This window comes from Lissotriton helveticus, chromosome 2_2 (assembly GCF_964261635.1).
Source record: "Lissotriton helveticus chromosome 2_2, aLisHel1.1, whole genome shotgun sequence".
Classification (NCBI taxonomy): Eukaryota; Metazoa; Chordata; class Amphibia; order Caudata; family Salamandridae; genus Lissotriton; species Lissotriton helveticus.
Genome location: NC_136060.1, coordinates 519,390,472 through 519,412,356, shown reverse-complemented (window position 1 = coordinate 519,412,356; position 21,885 = coordinate 519,390,472). Strand labels below are relative to the sequence as shown.

The following is a 21,885-nucleotide window of genomic DNA, read 5'->3' as shown; positions in this document are numbered from 1 at the left end:
CTCTGGGTGTCACTGTCCTTCTTGTCCTCTGCAGCCATGGGCTGAGTAAGGCAAGGTAGAGAGGGGCAGGTTACCTGTTCCAGACTGGGTCCCACCTGAGAAGGGTCCACTGACATCAGAGGCTCTGTCAGGCTAGGCCTAACCACCTCTGGGGCAGTTCCTTCATCAGGGGTAAGATCAGTTCCCTGAGGAGGCTGATCCTTTCCTAAAGTCTGGTGAGGGGGAGATTTCTTGTCCTCCTCTGTGCTCTCAGTTTGTGTGGAGTTATCCATCATTTCAGGCTTCACAACACACCTATCAGTTTGAGTTTGGGCTGTGGCCATCACAGCCCCACCAACCTTTTCAGGAGGAGACTCAGTTTGGGTTTCTGCTGTTATCATAACAGCTTTGCTATTCTGTTCAGGAAGAGCTTTTGCTAAAGATGGGGCAGAGAGTTGCTCAGCCCTACCAACCTTTCCAGGAAGGACATCTTGAATTGGGGCTGTAGCCATTACAGCCCCACTAACCTTTCCATTGGAATTTACCATTCTAGAATGGGTTTCCTGTTCAACCTCAGCCCAGGCTGAGATTTCCAAATCATTACCAAGTAGACAGTCCACAGGCAAGTTTGATGACACTGCCACTCTCTTTGGGCCAGTGACACCTCCCCAGCTGAGACTTACTACTGCCATGGGATGATTTGTTTTGATGCCATCAATGTTTGTCACCTGGTATGTGGCACCAGGTAAAAGTTGTTTAGAGGGGACTATACCATCAGCCACCATGGTGATGCTAGCCCATGTGTCTCTAAAAGCCTCAACTCTCAAACCATTGATGATGGGTTCTTGTCTATATTTGCTCAAAGTATTTGGGCAATCAGAGAAGTTGGCAACCCCCATGCCAGTCTCATAAACAAGATTATTTGGGGATGGGGACCTGGATAGGCCAGGGTCCTCCTGGGCTCCAAAAGTAAACCCACCCAGGTTCCTGGGCGTGCTCCCACTTCCTGGGGGATTACTGCTGACAGTAACAGGAGGTGCTGGAGCTGGCTTTGGAGGTATATTCTCTTTATTGCCATTCTTGGGACAACAGTTGTCTGTTTTGTAATGCCCAACCTGCTTACAGACATGGCAATAGGGCTTTTTCTCAGTTGAACAAGTGTCTTGGGACCCACCCCCATTCTTGGAGTTTTGGGACCCTGGGGAAGTCTTTTCCTTACTTTTATCCCCACCCTTTTCTTGAGGCTTGGTAGACTCCTTCTTCTGGTTACTGTCCTGATTCTTAGGCCTAATCCTGGTTCTGACCCATTTATCTGCCCTCTTTCCCAATTCTTGGGGAGAGGTCAAATCTGAGTCCACCAGGTGCTGGTGTAAGAGCTGGTTCTGACAATTACTTAGGATCTGCTCCCTCATAATCAAATTATACAATCCTGTGAAGTCATGTACTTTGCTGCCATTTAGCCAACCCTCCAGAGCCTTAGTAGCACAATCTACAAAATCAGTCCAGTCCTGTGTCTGTGTCTTCTGGGTGTCTCTGAACTTCAACCTGTACTGTTCAGTGGTTAAGCCAAACCCATCTATCAGAACACTCTTCAGGACTTTGTAATTGTTTGCATCCTCATGTCTAACAGTGAGGAGCTTATCTCTCCCTTTCTCTGAAAAGGAGTACCATAAGATTGCTGCCCACTGTTCCTCAGGAACCTGCTGTACCATGCAGGCTCTCTCAAGAGCAGTTATCCACTTGTGGATGTCATCCCCTTCCTTGTAGGGGGGCACACTCTTTGTCAGGTTTCTACTATCATAGGACCTGGGTTTCTCTTTAGGAATATTGCTGCCACCAGTGGCATCTAAGCCACACAATTTTTGCTCTCTTGCCAAGGCAAGTCTAGCTTGGGCCAGGGCTACCTCCTCCCTCTCTATCTGGAGTTTGACAGCTCTCATCCTGGCCTTATGCTCTAGCTTTTGAGAAGCAGTCTTGCCTCTCTGAGATTCTCGTAAGGCACTAGAAATATGAGAGTCCTCTGAGGGAGATCTCATTCTTCTGTTGCCTGGGAAAATGCTCTGGTGGGATCTGGGGAGGGGCTGGCCCTCTCCATTCCCCAGTAGGTCTAAGTTGGCCTGGCTAAGCCTGGCAACTTTACCTTGGTTAACCCCTAGTTCCTGATCTTCAGGATCTTCTATGTCTGAACCATCCTCCTCCTCTTCTTCCTCTTCTTCTTCCTCCTCTGGAGTGATGTCAGTTACAGGGGGGTTCACTCCATCTCCTGATTCTAAGGGAGCTGCATTTCCCTTCTCTAAGTCATCCTGCTCTAGAATGGCTATCAGGATAGGACTGGTGGGACTTCTGCCCCTTGTTAACCCTCTTGAGATGCACAAGGCAATCAAGTCCTTTCGGGTTAATTTGTCATAGCTGGAAGCTGCCTTGGTAAGGTCAACTGTCACAGGAGTAGACCCTGAGGCTTTTCCTGCGTCAGACATGACTCTAGTGTGGTGTAAGTGATGCACCTACCTACACTAAGTGTTTGCCTACTGTACCTGGCTAGTGAGTTGTAGTCAGGGTGTGCTAATCCCTTCAACCTACAACTACTAAGTTCAGTAGAACTTAAATATGCTAAGCTTTTGATTTATATGTACCTAGAGGTACTTGATGTGATCTTTCAATTTGATAAAAAGATTGCAATGGTAAAACAACAGCAAGCTCAAATCCGCACCGCTGCTCACCAATGTGAGAAGTTGGCCTGATAGGTGATGTTTCCAATTCTGGAACCACCTGATATCAGACCAAACAATCCCTTATGGTGTCTGGTTGTAAGTCAACCTTGTTAGACAAGCTATCCTAGGGGTAGCATGGACTAAGCAGCCTAAAGGCTTAACTTAAGAGGTCGTGTTAAGCGAGCTGTTTTACCACATACAATCCTGTAATACCAAATGAAAGGACACCACACAAGTATATATTATAAAAATATATGTATTTATTACTAAAACAATCCCCAGTATTCTTTATGAATAAAGGGGCACAAGCGTTAAATCAAAAGCACTGTATAACATACAAAAGTTGCACAAATATGGATGAGGGCGAGGGGCCACTCAGACCATATACTAAACAAGTGGTATAAGAGATACCAATCGAACAGTGGTTAGGCCTAGGGCCTAGGGAATCGCTGGGAGCAGTCAGGACAAGCAGTGCTGAAGTCGGGAAAAGCCAGCGGGATTCGGGTGCAGTGCAGAAAGCGCACGCATGCACCAATGTTAACCAATGGTGCGTAAAAGTTACAAAGTTAGAGTTTAAGGACACTTCCGCTGAACCTAGAGGAACAAAACTTAAGACACAGACCCTAGAGATGTGTACCAGTGTGGGAACACCGGCGGAGCAAAGTTACCTCACCCACAGGAAGCAGGTGCACAGGGTCGAAGTTGAGTCGGGTTTCGTCACGCAGGCTCTTGGTGCTTGAAGCTGAAAGGGCTGCAGGCGGGGTGAAAGAGAAGTGTCCGGTGGAGTCCAAGGGTGGACTCAAGTCGAAAAGTACCTGAAAGCAGAGGGGACAGAGTCTGGGTCACTCAGCAGTGACCAGGGTGGAACCAGGACGGAACCAGGCAATGTCGGACGCAATCAGGTGGTCGTCGAGGAGCTTCTCTCCGCTGTCACGTGGGCTCTGGGGCATCTGCGACGTCCAGGAGCGGGTCACGATCTGTCCCACGCAGGCTCTCGCCGTCAGCGCTGTCGGCTTCAGAATTGGAGCAAACAACACTTGGCAAAAGCAATCCACGCGGAACCGGGAGATTGCTTCTCACTCGAACCAGGAGGGTCAGAGTGGGGGCTCCTTTTCAGGGGAGCTGGTGCAAATCTGGAGCAACCAGAATCGCAGGTCGAATTTCAAGTTTCGTCGGCACAGGGGCCACAAGACGGCTGGCAAGTGACCGGGCCAACGCGTTGAGCCAAAAGTAGCAGAAGGGCCCCACGCAGCACTCGATGAGTGTAGAGGGGTGAGCTTCGGTGCAAGAGTGGCTCAGGGTTGGGGCTTCTCAAACCCCGGTGTACAGCTTCGAGGGTCACTCGTGGGCTGCACGGTCAGCGTCTCGTGGTCTTTCCAAGATGGCGTGGCCCACGCTTCCGGTCGCCTCCACGGGTCTCAGCTCTGCAGGGACTGTGGATCGGGCTGTTGGAAGGCAGGCAAGCTTGATCTCGTCGATCTCTGTCGCTCGAGTTCCGGCTGGAACTGCAACAAAGCAGACGTCGATGGCTGGATGGTGCCTGTTTGCACAGGGTGGTCACTCCTTGACCACAAGGGAGATTCTTCGGGATTCTACGTCGAGTAGGATGTCGAAGGGTCCAGAATTTCGGTTCTTGTGTTTCTTCAGGATAATCTGAAGTGCATTGGCACTGCTCCCAGTCTTATACTAATTTTGGGGGCTGGATTACCTGCTAGGTCCCCTCCTATGGTCCAGGCCGCCCTGGCATGAGGTCTGGAGTGCCCCAGAACCGGTTTGGCCGGATTATGCAAGGGGCAGCCTTGTGCGCCCCAAGCAGTGTCTGGTTTCTTTCAAACCTCCCTGCTACAATCCACTATCTCCTGTCTGGGGGGTGGTAACACCTCCCTGCGACAGGAAACCCTTTGTCCAGGCCCCATTTGACTGAGTTTCGGTCAGCTTCAGGGGGTCAGACTCTTGTCTGTGGCAGAGGCATCCATTTTGTGGATCCAAGGTCCTTTTAGAAATTAACCGCATTTAAGTAAAGTAACATGTCTTACCCCTCTAGAGGGGTGGAATGCTATCCCCGTCGCCAGAACTGGCGAGGGGATAGTATTCCAAATCGTATGACACCTTACACGACATGTTTTGATAAAGCCAAACCAGAGTTGCTATGTAACCGCGAGGATTATAAGGCACTTAAGAGTATATGGTATGGCATTATCCTGAAACAGCTTAGGGAGTTGTTCCCATTAAACCACGCACTCTGCCTCCAGGATTGATGAGGCCTTCCATAGGAGTGGCTCACAGGTTAATATGTGTCCAGATATAGGTTTAGATATAGGTATACTATATCTAAGTAAGGGGTGATTACACCACCTTACCCCAGCTGAGTGATCAGCCAGTTGTGTCAATTTAAGAACCAGCCAGGGGTGGCAAAAGATATGCTGCAGCCCCTGGTAGGCCTTGGTGGCCCCTATGCCCTGGGCACCTATAGTGCCTTATACAGGGGCTGACAAGGAGTCCATTTCCATTTGTGGTATGTACCTAGGGTACATGGAATCCATTTTACAGAGAGAGCAGATGGCCTGGGGCCCTGATTAGCAGGGAACCAGGTCAACTAAGTCAAAAACTAGCTAAACACAGGCAAAAAATCTGGGGTAACCATAGTCAGGTAGCCACCTTCCTACACTGACTTGCCAAAGTGAGTAGATTTCTTGAAACCTGCTACATAGCTACTGATAGTTAATATACTGTCAACACCATCTTTGGCTTTTCTAAGACTTTTTAGAGCAGGCTTTTGCTTTCTTCCACAACCTACTTTCAAACATACATCTGCAAGCCACATCAGATGTGCTCACCATCTCGCCTGCCTCTTTCCTTGTGAACAATCAGTTCATAAACAATAAACTTCTGTAAGGCCAGCTCCCGCATGTTTCTCTGGCAACAACTCAACAAAGCAGACAGTACAAAAAATAATTTATCTGAAACTGTGAACACTCTCGCCTTCACTCCTTTTTCTGATCAGAACTTGTAATAAAACAAAGACCTGTAATATCTATAATCCCATCAGGACAAGGGAGGGTGTACATTAACATAACTTTTTCGTAATTATTTAATTCTCAAAACAATGCACGGTGTAAACATTATAATGAGTTGACAATAAAAACATTGACCGCAAACAATTCTTACCCTATTGTGTACAAAGATCGGGTGGAATAATCCTCGCCTCTGTGTCTTCAATAGAATTGAAAATACTTGGTTTGAATGCTAGAAAAGTTTTTATTCTCGGTCATGACCGGAGGTTCTGATTATGCTATTTCAAAGTGGATTCACCACACTTTGTCACAGAATAACAGACCCTTTGCAAAGGGACCCACTTAAGCCACAGAATGCTCTGTAAGTTTTGGGTCGATCCTGATGAGGAGAGATTTTCTTCTCTCAGCGAAATGGCACAATTAGGATTGCCCAAGAGGTAATTGCAAGCTGGATGCACCCGGCAAGGATCTCTGGGTCTATGCCAGGAACTCCCTCCTTGTCTTGCAAGGCTATTACTAAAATCTTTGCCAGAGGAACTGCATTATCCAACATTTATCCCGGCATGCCCACCAAGATCGATCGATCCCTTTCTTAGGGTCTCTGCCGTTCTTCTTTAGGGAAGTAATCATTCTGGGATCTTTTTTGGGCGTGTCCTCCCCTTTGTCTTGCAGGACCCAATCCGAAAATTTAGGGTGGATGATGTTTTCAGTATTACAAGTGAACTGGTTAGCCGGAGAGGAGTTGGACATACGTGGCCGGGAAGGGGAGGGCATTCTCTCCCTTTTGCATACTGGAAGAGGCTCCTGGTCGGAATCTGTGGAGTCACTTGAAGCTGTACCTGATTTAGTAATTGCCTTTGTAACTTTTGGCTTTTACTTAACTTAACTGTTAATCACTAGTGAATGGTACCCAGGGCATGTAAGTTTGAGGGTCCCTCCAAGGATTGCAACACTGGTTGTGCCACCCTGGGTGGGACACAAGTAAAACAATTTGTAGGCTGAAAGAGCAGTTTTTACTGCATGCCCCACTTTGACATTTAAAGCAATGGCAAAGTCTGGCTTCGCCCTCGTATATGTGTAATTACCCTCTAAGGAAGGCTTATCGAGCCCTTTGGCAGGGAGGCAGAGTGAAACATATTCCATGGGCAGAACATGTAATTTTACGTGCTCTGATAGTAAAACTGAGGAACTGTTGATTTTACTGTGGAAAAGCTTGGTCGGCCAATTAGCAAGTGCAGAGTTACATGATGACCCCCCTCAGCTGTGCTAACTCTGGAATGGTGCAACCTAAGTGGGTCATCCAGGGTATCGAGCAACTCGTTACATTAAACCCGACTTGATTCTCAGGTCGAAATTAATGGTACAAGTTGCAATGTGCAACTTTAACAAAGTTGTGCTTAGTTGCCTTTAGTTCCCTATGCCTATACTGGTTGCACACGGGGTCCTGTCGCAGAGACAACTTTCTGCCCCCCTCAGAAGATGTGCTAACGACTCCCAGGAAAGATACAAGAGGGGCCTGTTCTGAAAGGAGGTGTAACCCTTCTTTCGGGAAGCCACAGAGGAAGTCTGAGCTGCGAGGAAGGAAGTCTAAGCTACAGGGGAAGGAAGTCTGAGCTACGGGGGAAGGAAGTCTGAGCTACGGGGGAAGGAAGTATGAGCTACGGGGGAAGGAAGTCTGTGCCGCGGGGGAAGGAAGTCTACGCCGCGGGGGAAGGAAGTTTGCGCCGCGGGGGAAGGAAGTTTGCGCCGCGGGGGAAGGAAGTTTGCGCCGCGGGGTAAGGAAGTTTGCGCCGCGGGGGAAGGAAGTCTGCACCGCGGGGGAAGGAAGTGTGTGCCGCGGGGGAAGGAAGTGTGTGCCGCGGGGGAAGGAAGTGTGTGCCGCGGGGGAAGGAAGTCTGCGCCGCGGTGGAAGGAAGTCTGCGCCGCGGTGGAAGGAAGTCTGCGCCGCGGTGGAAGGAAGTCTGCGCCGCGGGGGAAGGAAGTCTGCGCCGCGGGGGAAGGAAGTTTGCGCCGCGGGGGAAGGAAGTCTGCGCCGCGGGGGAAGGAAGTCTGCGCCGCGGGGGAAGGAAGTCTGCGCCGCGGGGGAAGGAAGTCTACGCCGCGGGGGAAGGAAGTTTGCGCCGCGGGGGAAGGAAGTTTGCGCCGCGGGGGAAGGAAGTCTGCGCCGCGGGGGAAGGAAGTCTGCGCCGCGGGGGAAGGAAGTCTGAGCCGCGGGGGGAGAAAGTCTGAGCTGCAGGGGGAGAAAGTCTGAGCTGCAGGGGGAGAAAGTCTGAGCCGCAGGGGGAGAAAGTCTGAGCTGCGAGGGGAGGAAGTCTGAGCTGCGGGGAGAGGAAGTCTGAGCTGCGAGGGGAGGAAGTCTGAGCCACGGGGATGGACGTCTGAGCTACAGGGGGAGGAAGTCTGCCACTCTTTGGTTCTGGCCGTTCTGTACCAAAGACAGCTAGGAGCACCGCTCTCTCCCACGGTACCTTGACAAGTATGAGCACAGATTGTCGCCAAGTGGATATTTTCAGAAAGTGAAGCAATCTAGCCAAGTTGGATTTGTTCGCTGTGAGTTACAGAAAGGCAAACTGTAATGCAGAAAGCACTTTCTTTCCAACCAGATCCTCTCTGCAGTTAACCTGTAGAAGTGGTCTAGAAAAAATGCCTATTCGGCTAATTTTTGGATGCAATGATTGATTCTCGGGCTGAGCTGACCCATTTCATTCATACTTGAGACAGGAGGGGTGAGGATGTTGGATAATGAATTGCAACATTTGGAACAAATTGCTCAAAATAATGGCTAGATCAAAAATTGGTTATCCTTTCCCCCGTTTCAAAGTTGATTTAACAAAAAAAACTGTTACACTTAAATTGATGCTTGGCAACATTATGCTTAATAGAAAGTAACGGAAAGTATTTACAAGGTAAATGCAAATAATCCAAATATTGTTTTGTATATTTGCTGGTATATTAATTTTTCTATAAAGGATATAAATGCTGCTTGAAGGACATTCTAAACTACACAGTGCAAACTGCAGTATTGTGAGCTGACATACCCAGGGACTTGTGTGACATCTTTTTGAGTGACTCCTCAGCGTGGACGGGATCTCAGTGGGTTTAGTGAGATGTTATCTGAGCCTGTTCTGAGCACACTTCTGGTTTCGACACTTGTTGTAGGTTCCCAAAAGACCCTGTGAGGAGAAAAAAATGGGTTTTGGCGCTTCGCCGCTTGTTGCCCAATGGCAAGCCTTGGCAGCCGACAAAGAGCAGCAGCCTGTGCTCCACACACTTCACAGAAGAGTGCTTCGACAGGACGGGGCAGACAGTGCGCCTTCGAGAGGGGGCGGTCCCCACCATCTTCAACTTCCCGAAACACCTGCAGGTGAGGATGAAAAATGAGGTTTTTATTTCTGATCTAACATGGCCTCTGTGAAAATGGTACAGCACTAAACTCTGGTCGACAAGAGGTGCTTTTAAAGAGAGTTTATTGAATTTTGTCTGACAGCCCTTCTCCTAAAACAGTTTATTTATTTTTAACGAGCCTTATTTATCTCCTGATGGACTAGGAATTGCCAACTGAAAGGTACAATACATCTGGTTTACAAGTAGAAAATCAACCTGACACAAAAATGGAATTAAACACAGTATATTATCAATCATATATTGTGGAGCAACACTGATTATGACATATCAAGAAAACACACTGGACTGTCATGTAACATAAACAATAACAAATGTTTGACGGAGTATCCCAAAAATGTAAACGATTAATACACAGGACATTTCATGATTGAACATAAAGTACACAAACGACCCAGTTGAGTGTCCGTTACATGTACGTTCAGGCATATAGCCTTATTTCTTTGGTGTGAAGTATGCGAGACACTCTTATGAACACCTATTGCTATCATCAATGTTTCGACCGTTTAAAGTTGTGTGTGCATGCCCTTCCTGTGCCATAATACAACTTGTTACATCAGGGTCCCTCCTTGTCCCTAGTGGGTAAAGTTGGACAAAATGAAAACTCCTCTGCTGCATCTGTGTTTTATGTCTCCGCCAGCTCTGCGGCTACCTTTGACATGTGCTTTCTGTCAGACCGCGTTAAATTGCATATTCTTAAATGATGTTATACACCCGTTATATTCCATCTACAATGTGTGCATCTTGGATCTCAATACTTTAGGCTTTATGTTTAATGTTACATATGCACCAAGGAAGATATCCTTTGTTAGGAACAAAATGTCCCAAAATATATGTAGTGAGGCTATTGCAAGTCACAGAGGAGTTCTGTGCCCTAAATATGACTCCTACTACACAGAACTCCTTCGTGATGTGCACTATCACCATCTCGTATACTTATGGACAATGTAAATAAAAATATTGTTTTACGTAACATGGAATTTCCCCTTTTTCTTTAGTCCCCATGACATTCCCAATGTTTAGTAATGTCTGTAGAACTAATTATACAGTTTAATATTAATGGACAGTGGCAATTTTACAAAGACAAATCAAAATGTTTGTAAACTGCTGGCCGTGACTGAGTAAATGTCTAAACTATCCTAATGTGTAATATGGCATGTTTTAACCCAGATAAGCGCCATTGTGTCCTCTCTGTGCATGCAGCTCATAACATGGCGTGTTGTGCCCGGTGAAACCAGGCTAGTTAAGTACTTCCCTTGCTTGTAAGCAAGAGATTGCGTTTGGGCTAGTTGTCCTCATGCAGTGGACTCTTGTGAGGGTGGATGCTGTCTGTGACATAATCAGATTCTGCTGGACTCAGCTCTTCAGTGTTAGATGGTGCTGTGTTATCTGTTGCCCATTGAAACCATAGTTTGAGGGTTCACCAGGGAGGTCTTTCGGTTCCGCCCTTTGTGGCCTTGACTCCTCTGCCTACCAGATTGTCCTTCCTGGGGCAGTTCTCTGTTGCCTCCAGTGTATCTAGTGTTGCTCTGTATTTTTCCACTACCTTCTGCTTCCTCTTCTGCTGGTTCTTTGTCTCTTCCTGGCCAACCACCGCTCCAGAAAAAGAGGCGTATTACCCTAGGCATGAGTGTTTCACAGTACCCCTTAGCATAGCTAGACTAGGAGTACATGGGGCAATATAGTAAATTCACTAATGACAACAAGAGGTGTCCTTGTGGCGAGTTTTTGAGAACTGAGACCGGCAGAATCGTTAATTACATTCCATTTAAGAGAGACATTTGGAGAGAGCGGCTGATGTTAAGGACCAGGTGCGGAAGTAGTTGTGAGATGTGCTTGAAGGTGTGGGTAGTTAGTGGGAAGATAAAGAAAGAGGGCTTCCAGAGAAGCCTTGAATATGGGGAAAGGAGACTATGTCCAAAGGAAGGGGCTGAGCAGCGTAAAGGAACTGAAATGGGTAAACGCACAGGAAGGGGTTTGATCGTTAAGAAGCTGCTTTAGATGTTTAGATTTGTTACCAAAGATGACCACGACTTGCCCTTCCTAACTCTAACCACCTTCAAGTGTCAAGTAAAAGCCGACTTGTTCTGATACAGTCAGGTCAGCACCGTGTAGATATACTTCATATAATGGTGTTCTGCACGTATGCTGTGTGTGTTGGTGTTCTGTAGACATGCTACATGTGTTAGTGTTCTGGTATGCTACATGTATTAGTGTTCTCTAGGCATGCTACACGTGTTATTGTTCTGTAGTCATGCTACATCGGCTAGTGTCCTGCAGGCATGCTACATGTTCATGTTTTGCACCAGTATGTTCAGTAATTCAGTTACTTTTGGAGGAGTGAAGTTGCCAGTTGGAGAGGGTTTGTGATCATATATGGGGGGTGGTGTCATTTGTAGCACAATGGAGCAGAATTTGGAATTTTCTGACGCTCTTCAGGCCTGGTGACAATTGAAGTGTCCACTCATTTCTGGGGGATTATAGAGGGTTTGTGTTATGAAGTTGCTTACCTTACCAAAGTGGTTCAGAAATGCAGTGGAGGCAAAGTGAAAGGCTATCACCAAAATCACACTCACTCCACACCCTGGTGTTGGAAGGATTGGTTGTCTTAAATGGAAGGTGATTACAGGCTACAAGATTATTTTCACATCCTTACATATGGCGTCACGTCACTGCAAATGTCTACATATAAGTAACACTGTGTGATGTCTTGGAATGTCAGCGAGCTCGATAATAAGATCAAAAGGGGAGCCGTTCTGCTATATATAAACAGCCCGCACCAGAGGTGGCTCTGTTGTTAGAGACTCACCGATTAGGTACAAAATGTGCGTTTCTGGGGTGACTTGGTTATGTCAGAGTTTATCATGCCGGCTACGTTCGCAGCTCCTGTAAACTCGCTTTTCTTCTGGAAAATCTTACCATTGATTGTTAAATCAGTCCTGACGACCTTAGGAGATACATAAGTATGACACAGTTGTTACGTGGTCACCCAAGGACACACATTAGTGTTTTTATCGCTTCCGCGATGGATGTTACACTTTGCATGTTCTCATAGTTGCTTGCAGATACTACAGCGGTGACGACTGTGTTTGCATGGGACTTTAATGCAGTGATGAACGTTGGGATGGACACCCCCAAACCAATGGCCTCAACTAGCGTTGCCTAGTCAGCTAATGATCCACCGTTGGTAGAGTTTTGGTGTCGTCATTGTAAGACAGATCGATAATACACATATTCTACATCTTCACAAAGTTCACATTCTTGGATGGATTCTTTTTTTACCCCGGGGGTGGAGGTGGGGAGAGTCGGGCAGACTGGGATTCTTCCATGTAGCCTCTCCAACCACTGTTAAAGTGAGCAGGGAATTCCGGATCAGAGTAGACATGGGACTTGTGACATGAACACCTGGTGGTTAACAGGAAAGATACTTGCAGAGTTGCTCCTCAATAGAATCACAGAATATTAAAATTTCATGCTGGTTTGGCCGCCTCCTCTAGCACTCTCTAATATTCCCCGGAGCATGAGTGACGACATATATGTTAGTAAACTTACTACATTTGGTATTCACAGAAGGCACTGACTGCTTTTGGTTAAACTTACTACTTTTTGTATTCACAGAAGGCATTTAGTAGTAGTAAAGTTAGTTTACTACTACTAAGTGCCTTCTGTGAATACAAAAAAGTAGTACGTTTAGGATTTTGTCTCAGATTAGTTCTGTGAATCGGGCCCAACGATTGGAGGTAATACTAGAAAGCAACATTCTTACACTGGAGAGAGAGAATTAGCTGGAAGAACAGGCCCCTACTCTGAGACAATTAGACTAGAATGAAATGGAGTTGAACGGAACATTATTTGGTAGTGTGCATGCAGCCAGACCCAGCATGCTGGTACAGATATATGAAACATCTGACTAATCTGGTACACTACTGTCTTTGCTCACAAATCGGGAACAGGCATCCAGAATAATCCACTCAATTTGAAATAGCAACGGGTATGTGGTTCACTCGGCCGAAAGCATTGTGGACTCATTTGTGACCTACTATGCATAATTATATGCAGTTCATGCCCCTCCCAAGCCTGAGCAAGACAACCCCATACACAACAGATCTCCCAATCTATTCTTTGTCTGCATCAGTTCTGTAAAAGTTGGATAACCCAAACGCGGCTGAAGAGATCCAACAGTCCATCACTGCAGTGTTGCCTGGCAAGACCCCATGGCATTCCCCTTGAATGCCTTAGATGTCACTCTTCACGGCTTCACTCTTCTGCACGGAGAACTCTGGATGAGGCTCTTGACAATGGCTTCCTCCCATATGACTAACGGAGTGCAACGACCTCCGTGATCCTCAAGCGATCTAACGTAGCCGAGGAGTGCGCCTCCTCCCATCCCGTTCCATTAATTAATGTTGAGACTCAAATATTAGCTCAAATCTTTGCAGCACTTTTGTCTTATGTGAATTAAACTTTGGGTTGTGGTGACCAAAATGGCGTTATGCCCACCAAAAGCATTAGATATTTTCTCACATTCCTGCATGTGATCCTGGCGTACGCAGAGGAGTGATGTGGGGATGATTGGCTATTATTAATAGATTTTGAAAATGCCTTTGACTTGGTGCATTGTCATCAGGTGCCGCAGCGGATGAATATCAGCCCCTGCTTTCGGCGATTCGAACAGTCTTAATAGGCATTCCCTCATGCACGGGTGCGAGTCACAGGATTCCTTTTGTTCTAATTCACAATTAAGAGAGACTCTCGACAGAGATGCCCTCTCTCACCTATGGTTTTTGCCGTAGCCATAGTGCCTCTGGCAAAATGTCTAAGGATTGACTTCCAAATAAAAGGGTTTAAATGGGACGACGGTCACGAGGATACAGTTTCCCCTAAGGCTGATGACATGCTTCTCTTTGTAAGACACCTAGACTACTCCATTCCACATACCAAGGAGATACTCAGCATTTAATATACGCAGCCGGCCTTAAGGTCAATTGGGAAAAGTTTAATTTGTTCCTCTGTCTGAAAGTTTTCTCTTCCCTGTCCTCAACCCCCATACAGAGCGCTGGAGACCACCTCCACTACCTATGTCTGGATATTTTGCTGTGCCAGTATAGAAGTTGGGAGTTACATATTGCGCCATTGCTTGAAAAGTTGAGGTTTGAATTCAAGGCCTGGGCTACATTACTAATTTCGATTATATGTGTTGTGGGGCGCTATTTAAAATGGTTTCTTTTTCCTAATTTTGATATACCTTGCAAAATTCCTATTGGCTTTTTTTCAGAATCTCTAGGTCTTGATTTCTGGCTTTCCATGTGAGAACAAGACTCATGCATTTCCTTTGCTAAGGGGCGGGCAGCCATAAAGCGATATTATTGGGCCTTGCAGTTAGTCCTAATGAGTGACTGGCTATACGGTGAATGAGATGACTCAGCTAGAGATAGGCTCACATGATTGATGTGATCTGCTGGCACTGTTGCTTGATGCATCCAATACACTGAAGATGACGAGAAATTCCTGCAGTAAGTCTAACCATAGGCAATGCTCGGGGCAGCATTCCAACCCACTGTTCTTTTGCCCACCCTGCCACCTCAGTTTGTACCCAGCCATTTGGGAACAGGCCAGGCTATGTGTCCAGATATCCCGACATGTACTGGGGGGAGGGGTGTTGCAGCATTTCAAGTGGCAAGGGGGCCTTGACGGAAATGAGCCCCATATGGAAGGTCATGTGGCTTCTGCATACGGCCCACCTGCTGGGTGGGTTTCATTCTTGTGACCTGATGGGCATTTCCCATTTGGGGGATACTTTTGTCTTGAGAGCATATTAAATCATGCAACACATTGATGGCAGAACATGAGTTACATAAACTTAGTTCTTCCGCTATGTGCGGCAAAGGTACGCCCCTGATAGTCATCTCTGTATGCTCCCCTCCCCGCCCTAGGGCAGAATACTTTCTGAACATTTCTGGAACAAAGGCGTATCCAATATTTGTAATTCTTTGTTAAACATTTCTCCAGATCCATAAGTGGATCTAAAAGCTGAGTGAGAAAAAGATGTTGGGACCCCGGATGATGACGATGCTTGGACAGAGACTAAGATGACTGCCAGGATGCTGGCGCTATCCTCTGAGCTCTGCCTTATCCGATTTAAGTATTTCCATATATTCTCCTACTAACCATGCAGACTCTGAGAGATGGGTTGAGCACAGGATGCTCAGTGCATGAGATGTAGAGTCTTGGGGGCACATGTTCTCTAGTAATCTGGGAATGGTGAGTGATATCACAATATTAGAAAAAAATGGAGCAAATATTGGGAGACGTGGTGGGCAGAACAGTAAACTTTGACCCGAGTGTGATGCTCCTTGGGGTGATGGACGAATGTGGAGAGTCACGCTACGCGAGGACCATGGCTGTATTGGGCCTGCTCCTCGCCAAAAGAGAAATTGCTAAACATTGGTGGGATGAGAAGGGCCCCACCGTGGCTGACTAGACCAGAGGCATGGACTTCTGTGCCAGAAAGGAGGTGCTGGTGGATAGAGCGGGAGGGTGCCCCAGAAAGCATGCCAAGATCTGGGATAAACGGGGGGAATATTATCATGCGGGTTTTGGTTCTGCGTATTTTCTGCGTTCATCAGAATGATAAAGATATTTAAGTTTGAAAACACTGTGACAAGTGTCTCATACTGCTTGCACTGTGCTGTTATTTGTTTGAACTGTTCCAAAAATGAAAAATGGTTTAAAAACATGGAATGTGGTTGCCAAAACTTTCTCATATTAAGAACCTTGCATTGAGCTGCATTAGTGATGGCTACTCGAATCTGTTCTCACAATCGCTGCACAGACGTTGCCATTGCAGAGAGATGGGGCTAAAATATCAAGTGGGAATAGAAGGACGACTGGTATTGTGACCATAGCAGAAAAGGAGATAATCATATCATTAGAGGAGTGTAGCGGCTCTCTTAGCAGTTCACACAAACCTTTCATAGTGCCTTCTGCATCTGCATCAGGTGCACCGACTCTTAGTAGAGTGCCCAACATCCGCCTTCAGTTGTGTTTTTTTGTGCCTCTGGTTCACCGACAGACTGGGCGAGGGAGGAGTTGCGTGATCTTCGTCTGATAGTTACCTCATCTCAGAACTTTATTGGTAGCTATAACATCAGTACCTCCCTAATGCTGTCGGTGTGGGAATGGGTGAACGTTTTCATTCTGCTGTCTGATGTTAGAGTTTATAAAATGAAGATATTCACTGTACTTTGACAGGTGCTGATAATATTTAATTAACTTTTTTTCTTTTAGAAAAAAACTCCTCGCCCAAGAACTACCAAGAACTCAACGTTGGCTGTTGCAGAAACAGCAAGTGACAGCAACCAGAGTGCCAGGCCGAAAGAGACCCCACCCAAAGTAGATATCACCCCAAGCAACGTCCTGCCGGTACGTTACAGTTCTCGTTTCTCCTGCTATCCGTGCTTTAAACCTTTTTGGTTGCATTATAGTGTCCGGATGTTTCTCTGGATTCTTGGTAAAGCTCTGTGATGTCTGCACATCCTGCTCTCTGTGGTTTGATTGTATTGCTGCAGCAATCTGTGTGTCTGAATTAGGGCTGGGGCTGTGCTATGCCTCCATAGCTAGCTTTCAGCGGCTTGTTGGTAGTACTGTGTGTCCCTGCACTGCTGACCTCTGTGTCTTGCATGTAATGCTCTGTGGTGTGTGCAATGCTGACTCTGTGTATGGCTGTGTTACTCCTCAGCTATGTTTCAGTGGCTTGTTGGCCGTGTTGTGTGTCCTGAACTGCAATCTTCGGTAGCTTGAGTATAGTGCTTTGTGCTGCCTGACCAATGGGTACTCTGTGGAATGATGTAAGTGTTGTGAAATAAATGTGTGACTGCCTCTCTGTGTGCTGCAGGGTACTGGCATGACTGGCTCTCTGGAGCAATTCCAGTGCCCTTTGATACGGGCATGACCCTCTCTCTGGATAGAATCTAGTGCTGTGTCATACTGGCCGGCTCCTTGGAAGAACTGTAGTGCTGTGTTCATGACTTTATAGTCCTGCTCTGTGGATCGATGGCAGTGCTACGTGATGCCTGAATGGCGGCTGTCAGTGGCCAAACTCTGTTGGACATGCTGTCTGCTGAAATGTAGAATGGAGACCACCTATACGCCAGAAGTACCTGTGGGCTGGACGTCGATCCTCTTACGAGCAGATGCCAGGACTCAGTTACTGGACTGGGCAGCACGAGGTATTGAAACACTGGGAGACGTGTATGCTGGTGGTAAACTGCAATCCTTTGAGGAACTGCATGACTTACCAGCAGGGCCGTTCCTGCTGTTTGGAGCGCTTTTCAGCAGTATTAAGGAGGAAGTGTAGGAATGGACAAGATGAGCTCGAGACACATGGGGATGTCATGCCACGTGCACAATTTCAGGTAAACCTTAAGCGATTACCAGCTTATATACCACACTCCAAGAAGACATGGTCACCCCCCTTCATGACTTGCGAGAAAAGTGGGAGATGGTTGTTGCCCCTCAATCTCGGATGAGGACTGGGTAAAAGTCTTAAAAAATATCCAGCGAGTTTCGAGGAGTGCCCGATTTATGTGAATAAATAAATATTAGACCTCCTGGGCGTCGTGCCCTAGGTGTGGCGAGGAGGGTGTCGAGATGCTGCACAAGGTGTGGAGCGGTGCACATCTTACTAACTTCTGGGTAGACGTGCTGGCTCTACTTAATGACGTAACCGACCAAACTTTATCGCGGTTTCCCTCGAAGTGCTTATTGGGACTATTGCCTAGGCCTGCCAAACGCCAAGTGGCCACCAAGAGACAAATGATTTTTAATTGGAAGAGTGCCAGAGGCCCTCAACTAACGAAATGTCGTAGCGACCTAATACGGTAGACTGAATATGAAAGCATTACTCTTAGAAGGGATGCCAGTCAGGGGTGGGGCTCGAGCAAGTGAGGGCAGAACTGCTGGACAAGCCTCAGTTAGTTGAGGATTGCTTCCCCCATGCACTAAAATAGACTAAAGACAGCCTATGTGACAGGCAGAGCCCGTTCAGATTGACGTCATGCCTGGTCCGTAGGAAGCCTTTTTATGGATGGATTGCTGCACTCGTTATCTTTAGGCACTCGGCTCGATTATGTTCATGTGGACTTCTCTGGATCCACATATGCCATTCTGATACACGGTGTCTGTTTTTGTGTCTTGCATTGCTCCCTACATTTCCCTTCCTTACTTTTTATCTTTTATATATGTCCTGACTGCTATGTGTACAGTGCTCTGATATCTATAAGGGTCATGTTAGTGCTTTAGGATACTCAGCAAATAAATAAATAAAATGTAAGCCCCTGACCCGTGACTCCCCCCCTCATGACATCCCGACTCGACCCACTCTCAGACGGTAGAAGTGCACAGACACATTATAGCTTTACCCTTTGGATAGTAATTGGACCGGGCAAGTAGGTAGGGGGTACGGAATTGTTATTGAGGTTTTAGCAGAGGTGATATTGCTAAAGTCCTAAGAATGTACTCATTTATTTATTTATTTGCAGAGTTTTATAAAGAGCGATCATGACCCTCCCGGGTATCTGAGTGCTGTACATATAGCAGCCAGTACATGCATAACTGGTAAAATACAAAACGTGGTGTCTAACATAGCTATAACGACAAGACGGACTTATAGAGGCCCTACACTATTATTTAAGACACTACCATTGACTGGTACAGAGCCATCCATAATCCATATTGTGAACAACAAAGCACACCATGTTGCAAACTTGTTTTTCAATGAAAGTGCCAATAAAATGTTTTTTTTTAAAATTAAATGAATGAGTTCATGCTCCTCAAAACGCTATGACATGCTGACGCGTTTTGACCTCAAGAGTGAGACTCTAAGTAGATGAGGTATTCCTCAGGGCGATACCTAATTTTTAGTGCAGGACACAATGCAGAAACAAATATGCACAAAATACATTTGAGAATAATAAATTGATCACCATTAATCAATAAATATACAAAACTATTTTTTAGTTTTGTATTTCCATAGGTTTGACCCAGGTATGGTAGACAAATGGAGAAAGGGCCGTCTCAGTGAGCTGCGGTCCCCGATGAGTATACTCCGTAGTCAGCCAGTTCCTCAGTGCCTACTTACTGAAGTTGCTTGTACGTTTTTTTTTTTTCTTTTCCGTTGTACTCGATATAAGTATTACTTAAGTACAGTGCTGTATCAATGGCATGTGACGTCTGTTTGGACAGCCATCTTGGGACTGCTGGAAAATGTAGTCTTGTATAAGACTTGGATACGAGCGATGATATTTAATGTGTTGGACTCAACACATAAAGGATCTTGTGTATTCGTATGTTCAGTGAGTCCGAATACTTAGAGTTCCTGGGCCGGTACTAAAAGAGGTTTTATGTTTGAACTCTTGATGTTACATGTGGTCCTGAGACCCGTTCATTTAATTGACCATGTATTCACCGTGATGGGGGTGTAAAACTGGTGGCTTTGTATGATAAGATGAAGCTCTGAAAGAACGTGTATTTTTGTAATTAATCCATCTCGTCTAGATGATGGATTGTTAACTGTACTCACTAGTGATTTATTAATGAAGTTAGGCGACAATGTGTTAATGAGTTAGGCTGTGGTGTTACAAGGGGGATACTCACTCTGTCACCTGTACACGTGACTTGTATAAATCAGTGAGAGAGAAAAATTGTTGGGCTCAGGTAATACATTTGGCCCAGGCTCTGCTGTTCTCAATCTCATTATCATCAGGGCTTCTTGTCTGAGTATATTACACTTATTATTTGTTATATGTCCCATAATCTAATTTCATCGTCTGAGGGTTCATTGGTCAAGAAGTGTTGGGCTGAAGGATCATGATTGGTTTTGCACCTTACTCTTGATTTGTGTTGGACAGTTCTCCATCGTATCTCCTGATTGACTTGGCCAATATATGCCTTGTTGCAGGAACCAATGCATTAAATATACTATGTTGCATATATTGCAATTGGCGAGTTATGAGTTTTCGATATTAGTGTTGTTGTGGAAAATGTCCTCTCCCTCTGTAGTGCATTTACCAACCAAGCAGTTACCACATTTGTGGTGTCCTTTGGCGGAGGAGACCCAAGAGTTCTCTTATTGTTGGGCGTGACTTCCATACTTCAGTGTTTGGATGAACAAATTGTTTCCTAGGTTCCTATTACAGATTAATGCGGATATTCATACATTTTGAAGTTGCTCCGATGCAGATACGATCCTCCAGTTTTGCCAGATGACTTTTTGAAGTGGTTCGTATTGCTACTGAAAGTAGTTGCGCAGCCCAGTTTATTTGTGTCTACGTGTTTTGGGAATCAGTAAACACCCTCTGGGAGTGTACCAAGTACGTTTCATATCTCCTCTCAGTAATTTGTATAGATAACTTCTCACTAGAAATGTATCTAAAGTAATCTTCTTTCTTAGAGCAGTTTTTTCGAATCCTTAAGACCGGACTGATCCCTTAAGTCTCCTTGATGTAAGCTGGATACTGTCTCGCCGTGGATTGATTTTAGTGCTGTGTGTTGTCCACTCTGCAGTGCTGTGTGGATTGATGGCAGTGCTGTGTGATGCCTGATAGCCAGCTCTCTGGATAAATGATAGTGCTGTGTAATACTGACATGGCAGCTCTCTATGGATTGATTGTCGCGCTGTGATACTGGCCTGGCCGTCTTTGTCCTGATTCAAGTACCGTGTGATACCCAGATGGCAGCTCTCTATGGATTGCTGAAAGTGTTGTGTAATATATGTAAACCAGCTCTCTGTAATGGTTGAAATGCTGTGTGCGTCTGGCATGGATTATTCCCCGGGGACTGATTATAGTGCTTTGTGGTGCCTGTACAGCTGCTCTCTGTTGATGGCTGCATGAAATATGCTCTGCCAGCTCTGGATTGATGGTAGTGCCTTTCATACAGTCTTTCTTGCTCTTTGTGCATTGATGGCAGTACTGTGCAGAACAGCTGGCCTTCTGTGACGTGGTGGTGGTAGCGCTGGATGATAAGTGCCCGCAGCATCAAGGTGATGGATGGAATGCTTGAATTAATTTCAGCCACTGGCGCTCTCTTGCTACTTTCGAATGCATTGTTTTGCACCTGCCTCGCCACTCTAGATATGGCCTCATTGTGCAAATCAGCACCGATGCTTCTCATGAGAACAGTCCGCCCCAGAAGAGACCACAAGCACCCGATAGTGGTTTTGACCTATTTGGAGATTGTCCGTAAGGTGCCACTTGAGTCCTGTGGCACAGTGAGCACTGGGCATGTGGGCATACCCGTCACACGTAGGGCAGCAGCTGTAACAACAGAGTGATGGATAGCATGCTTAAATTAATCTCACCCACTGGTGGTCGCTTTGGTTTTTGCCCCCATGCCACACTAGACAAAATCCAGCTTTATAGAAATGAGTGCCGACACTTCCCCTCATGAGAGCTGTCCGCCCCATACAGACACTTCCAGTGACTGAGATTACTTTAAGCATTCCACCCTTCAAGCCCTAAGTGGGACAGGTTGCCCAGACATAGGTCCTGTGCTCACTGTGCCATTGGAACCAAGATGCACCTCATTTCATCATCAACACATCCATTTTTTGTTGACTTCAGTGTGATAAACTCTCATCAGGTTATCTGTGGATTGAAGTGAACACTGTGAGGTGTTTCACCGCTACCACTGGATCTTTGTAAGTTGTAGGAAATCTGCCTTTCTTGTGTGGACACCCTCGATGTATCACCTTTTGCAGGACCCTATCTTATTGCTTGTTT

The 21,885-nt window shown here is 46.2% G+C and overlaps 1 protein-coding gene across 2 annotated transcripts in view; it reads left to right on the top strand.

Annotated features, from left to right (window-relative positions):
* LOC144821612 (uncharacterized) overlaps positions 1–21,885 on the top strand; it is a 133,853-nt gene that overhangs the window by 4,869 nt on the left and 107,099 nt on the right. For both annotated transcript variants that reach the window (XM_078678846.1, XM_078678847.1), the window contains exons 2-3: positions 8,864–9,068; positions 16,394–16,528. In XM_078678846.1, the coding sequence (XP_078534972.1) occupies positions 8,864–9,068; positions 16,394–16,528 (340 nt within the window). The remainder of the gene's footprint in view (positions 1–8,863; positions 9,069–16,393; positions 16,529–21,885) is intronic.